The following is a 6,340-nucleotide window of genomic DNA, read 5'->3' on the forward strand; positions in this document are numbered from 1 at the left end:
AATTGTGCTTCTTGATAGAAATTGGATCCAAAAAATTTACATAATGCCGTCAATTAAATCATCATCTTTCTCAGGAGATTGCTAGCATTATTGTCTATTGGTTGACCAAAAAGTCAAAGAAAATGAAAGCTAAGCCTCCGAGCATGCTCTATTAATTGACGCGTTTTATAATGTCCCAAATGTGATGATGCACTATGAGCCGGTCAAAGTCATGCACGAGAGGAATGTAGTAGGAACAAATCAAAACGTGCCAACTAAATTTTAAATTAATTGAAGAAACGAAAATATGTGCTAGGAAAAGTAGAAAGTGGGTGCCTCACACATGAACCTGCATGAAGTGATTCAATTAAATAACGCTAACAACCACTTCTTCCATATCCTCTATATATAGCTACCAAAATTACGACAACAAACTCCATCAACAAATTCCAAACCAATTCAAAACTTATTGCATTACTTAAAAAGCCTTAACCCATTCTTCTCAAATCATCATCACATCCTTATTATAATTATTATGGAAGCTATTCGCTTAGTCATAACACTTGTATCATTATCCTTTCTTCTTCAAACCTTTGTTCATGGATATTCTTCAAATGATATTAAACACTGGTGTAGCCAAACACCGAATCCTCAACCATGTGAGTATTTCTTGAGCAATAACCCTAATCACCAAAACAAACCCATCCACCATAAATCTGATTTTCTCAAGCTTTCATTGCAACTTGCCCAAGAAAGAGCACTCATAGGCCATGCAAACACTCTTTCACTTGGCACAAAGTGCCGTAACCAACTTGAAAGAGTTGCATGGAATGATTGTGTTGACCTCTATCAACAAACCATCCATAAACTCAACAAAACCCTAGACCCTAACACCAAGTGCTCCCAAGTTGATGCTCAAACATGGCTTAGCACTGCTCTCACAAACCTTGAGACATGCAAAGCTGGCTTCTATGAACTTGGTGTTCAAGACTATGTCCTTCCTCTAATGTCCAACAATGTTACTCAGTTGCTAAGTAACACTTTGGCTCTTAACAACAATGGTGAATCTCATCAACAGCCAAGTTTCAAAAATGGATTCCCAACATGGGTCAAGCCAGGTGATAGAAAGTTGTTGCAAGCATCTTCTCCGGCATCTCAAGCCAATTTAGTGGTGGCCAAAGACGGATCCGGAAAATACACAACAGTTATGGCAGCCATAAACGGAGCACCAAAGAGTAACAGTGGAAGGTATGTGATATATGTGAAGGGTGGGATATACAACGAGCAAGTAGAGATAAAGTCAAATAACATAATGTTGGTGGGAGATGGTATTGGAAAAACCATAATCACCGGCAGCCAAAGTGTGGGAGGAGGCACCACAACCTTCCGTTCCGCCACCGTTGGTAAGTAGAAATTTGCAATAAAGTCTTTACATGAAGAAGTTGATATTTAAGAATTGTTAAATGATTTGACAAGTTTGACTAAATTATTATCTAATAATTTTCAACTGTGAACTATATATGCGTTTTCGTCAATGTGTCTTCTACTATTAATTTAAATTTTGTAGAGAGAAATAAATAAATTTTTTATGATAAATACTTAATCATGTGAATTTTTTTTATAATTTTGACAGCTGTTACTGGAGATGGATTTATTGCTCAAGGAATCACATTTAGAAACACAGCAGGTGCAGGAAATCATCAAGCTGTTGCATTGCGTTCTGGATCTGACTTATCAGTTTTCTATCAATGCAGTTTCGAAGGTTATCAAGACACATTATATGTTTATTCTGATAGACAATTCTACAAACAATGTGATATTTATGGTACTGTTGACTTTATCTTTGGTAATGCTGCTGTGGTGTTCCAAAACTGTAATCTATATGCAAGAAACCCTCCAAACAAAATTAACACCATCACTGCACAAGGAAGAACCGATCCAAACCAAAACACTGGAATTTCCATTCACAATTGTGTGGTTACAGCTGCATCAGATTTGAAAGCAGTTCAAAGCTCCGTTAAAACTTATCTTGGAAGGCCATGGCAACAATATTCAAGAACCGTGTTCATGAAGAGTTCTCTTGACAGTTTGATTGATCCAGCAGGTTGGTTGGAATGGAATGGTAACTTTGCATTAACCACATTGTATTATGGAGAGTACATGAACACAGGACTTGGATCTTCAACTGCAAACAGAGTTAAATGGGGAGGTTATCATGTCATAACCAATGCTGCTGAAGCTTCAAAATTCAGCGTTGCAAACTTCATTGCTGGCAACTCATGGCTACCATCCACCCGTGTTCCTTTCACTGCTGGTCTTTAAATATTTTTCTTTTTCTTATATATCTCTTCATTATTTTATTATTTTTTATTGTTTCGTTAATATACATTGATTTCTAAATGTTGTACAAGCAAATACACTAGGAAATACTTTCATTTCATTGTAATTGTTTTCATTATTTGTTATAGATTTTGTTTCAGAGTATACACACAAGTAATTCCTTGTGTAAAGTTGTATGAAGTTTCTATGGAGCTTTCGAGATTGAATCGTAATAATATTTTTAAATTAATTTACAGTTGGAATGGAATGGTAACTTTGCATTAACCACATTGTATTATGGAGAGTACATGAACACTGGACTTGGATCTTCAACTGCAAACAGAGTTAAATGGGGAGGTTATCATGTTATTACCAATGCTGCTGAAGCTTCAAAATTCAGTGTTGCAAATTTCATTGCTGGAAACTCATGGCTACCTTCCACACGTTTGCCTTTTACATCCAATCTTTAAATTGTAATCATTTTGATTAATTCTTTTTATTTCCTTTATTTGTCTTAAAATTAGTTTAATTGGTTTTAGTCCGTTTACAATTTGTCAATAGCTTTATTCTTTAATTTAATTTATTGAATTGTATTTTGGTAAGATCATTCAAAAGTTCGTTTTACAATAAGAAGAAGATTGCTACTTGAACCTGATTTAATCTTTTGATTGTTGCTGCATCATATTTTGTCCCAAATGGCATTATTATTCTTGTAAGGTTTCTAGGCCCAAGTTATGTCATGAAACTACTCATTCCAAAAATTTAAGCTGACAGGAGGAGGCAACATAACTGATTATATTTCTAATATTCCCTCAAGTAAGAGTCTTTTTTGGGTTTACTTGATTTTTGCATAGGTTTTTTTTTTTATTTGTCTTATGATATTTTTTTACTTTTGGGGTTTACCAAGGATCGAATTCTAGATCTTTCGAACATAGAGCTCTGATATCATCTCATGAAACTACTTCTCCTAAAAGCTTAAGCTGATAGGAAAAGGCAATATGAATGGTTATATCTCTAACAAGTTAAACTAAAAACAAGAGATTATGCAGAGAGGGAAGCAGAGTTTGTAAAGTGTAGTAACTTGAAAGAGAAGAAATGTGCTATTCAGCAATAGAAGATGTAAATCTCACATCATATAGAAGACTACAAACTAATACACTAAAATCAAGAAGTAGTGATCTTGCATGGCAGTTAGTAACAGAAAATAATTGCCTAACTACTTTACATTTCTTTCTACTTAGCAACATGTATTAAAATAGTGAAGATGAGTGATGAATTGTGGTCATGAGAAATTCAAATATGACCATATTGTATCAAATCATGACTTGATTAATCATAAATTAAAGTAAGCACAACCTGATCATCACAGTTCTAATTATTATCTGATCTCTTATTCATGAACTCTGCTTGGTACAATTGACAAGGGACAGAGTCTTTGTTGGGATGGTCTTCAAGATCCTAATGTCTAATGGCTGCCAAAGCTTGTTGTTGCATGTTTGATGATTGTTTTTTCCAAGGATACCATAAAAGGATTGTGTATATAGGTGATGCAATTTGTGAGAATGTATTGAATTAGATTGAACAAGGAGTGAAAAAAGTATCTAAATTTTCATGCTATTGAATTGTTTATCAGAATCATGTTTTAGACCATAGAAGTCTAAATCTTATATACAGAGTTTACAAGAGCAACATAAACTATAGCTGATTAGAAACTGAAATTAAATAACAGAATAATAGAATCTTTTGCAATTACTCTGCTGCTGATTGCATTTTATCTTTGTGCGTATCCTTCACATATTGAATGAAGAAATAATTTTTTGTTGCTGATATGTCATAGGGATGTTTGTTGAAAGCTTAAACTAAATGCTGCCATGAATTCTTGGTTTATAGTGTGTGTGGTTAAAGTTTCTGTGAATGGACATGCATGCATGAAATTAATAGGAAATGTTCAAGGCTCAATGGTACCCAATTTTAATTTGAAAACTATCGGCAGATTTCTGCATATTTGTTTAGAATTTAATTAGATAGATGTAAGACTTATATTATGTGTAATAAACTAATAATATTTTTTCTTATAAATACGTGAATTATGAATTTTGATAAACAATGAATGGTTAGATTTTTTTATTATATAAGTTTTTTGATGCATAAAGTTTTAATTAATGTATGTCTTTTAACTAATGAATGAAATAAACTTTGTATTGTATAAATTATTTTAAACTAGTGTTTTACCAAAGTGTGAAACTTTTAAAACAATATTTTGAAAAAATAGTTATTTAAAACTGTCATTGAATAGCAGAAAAGTACTACAAAAACTGCTACAATTTAGCAACAATTATTTTTAATATTGGCACCTTAAACTCGTATAAAAACTACTATAAAACTGTTGTAATTTAATAACAATTATATAGTTCTAAATTCGCTATAAATATTTTAATGATAATTTTTATATTTTCGAGAACCAACTGAATCGGTTGATTCAACTTGTTTCAACTCAGTTCAACAAGGATTAGGGATTCACCCGATGAGTCACGATCTGATGGATTTTACGACCCGTCTGATTAATCACTTGTTACTCTAATTAACCACCTATTCATATGGATACATATTATTCTAATTAGCCACTTATTCGTACGGATACTTATTTTAATATCGGAGTATCTTGCAAGTAGCTCCACATGCCGATTCACCAACGACTTTTGACTCTGTACCTCATCTCAGCTCTCGCACTCAGGTTCCGACCCTGACCTCCAACAATCCACACTCCACTAGACTAACGAACAATCGAAAACAACTCAATTAATCAAAAAACAACCATCAGACTAATCTAGTTTAAGATAGCAACAAATTGGATAAAAATTTAAAAAAGCAAAAAATTATTAATTGATGCGATTTTTTAGTGGTTAATCGATTTAAAATAATAAATTATAATTTTTTTAAAATTATATATTTTATATATAAATATATTATTTTTATTAAATTTTTAAATATATAACTCTACCAGGTGGTTTGGTTTTTAGAAGCTTGATCATTTTACCAAAAGTTGTCTAAAAACCATTCCGAAATATTTTGGCAACTAAGATAAGCTTCGGAAAAAGATCTAACGATGATTAAGACCGTTGTTACTATAAGCAGCAAACCTGTCACTAATTAACTGTTTTGTGGCACCAATTATTGTTCTAGTTTCTTTGCTTTCTTTTTCTTTCCACTCCAAACTATTTTTCTTTTCCTTTTCGTATTGCCGTTAAACTTTCTTTTTTTATGGACATTTAAATTCAGGATAAAAAAATTTGACATAAAATTTAGTTTTATCTTTATGGTTCCAACAATTAAAACCCAAAATGAAAAAAAAAAAGACAATTAATTTTATTTTGATAAGATAGATAGCATATTTAATGAAATAAGAGAATATATATTAGCTGATGATAGAAATCCATTTTCCAATTTCCATGGCAGCCATTCAATGTTGGTACTTGGAACCTTTGCTAAATTTCAAGTAGGAGTAAATGCCATCTAGACCATGGAATAACTTTGGCCATTTATATATCAATAATTAAAAAATCATGTTCACATTCAACGGTGGGAATGCAAAAAGTAACAACCTATATTGCAAAATGCAAATTATTGCCAAATCAACCTCACTACCCCTTCTCATTCAAACACGTACATTGCTTCAATTCATACACCACTTGTCAAGTTACTCCAATCCATATTATTTTTCCTTGTAAGACTAGGATTATATCTTTTGCATGTTTAGTTTTCTTAGTGTTGTTTGATATGTATGTGCATGAGATAAAAATAATAATATGTATTATAAATATTTAAAATAGAGTTTTCCTAACTTATACTCTAAATATATATATATATATATATATATATATATATATATATAAAGAATATATTCTAAAAATTATTAAAAAATAAATATTTTTATATTTTTAATATATTGAATATATTAAAAATATTTAGAAAATTATTATTATATTTTAAAATATACCTTTAAAGCACAAATTAGCTAATTAAATCTTATAATATATATTGT

General features: G+C 31.3%; 1 protein-coding gene across 1 annotated transcript; it reads left to right on the forward strand.

Annotated features, from left to right (window-relative positions):
* Nucleotides 1-423: 423 nt before the first annotated feature.
* On the forward strand, nt 424-2,463 carry LOC112752433 (pectinesterase 2). Its single transcript, XM_025801545.3, has 2 exons — nt 424-1,382; nt 1,613-2,463. The coding sequence occupies exons 1-2, from the start codon at nt 515-517 to the stop codon at nt 2,299-2,301; spliced, it is 1,557 nt and encodes a 518-aa protein (XP_025657330.1). The 5' UTR covers nt 424-514; the 3' UTR covers nt 2,302-2,463.
* Nucleotides 2,464-6,340: the final 3,877 nt, after the last annotated feature.

The sequence above is a fragment of the Arachis hypogaea genome, chromosome 2 (assembly GCF_003086295.3).
Source record: "Arachis hypogaea cultivar Tifrunner chromosome 2, arahy.Tifrunner.gnm2.J5K5, whole genome shotgun sequence".
In the NCBI taxonomy this organism is placed as follows: domain Eukaryota; kingdom Viridiplantae; phylum Streptophyta; class Magnoliopsida; order Fabales; family Fabaceae; genus Arachis; species Arachis hypogaea.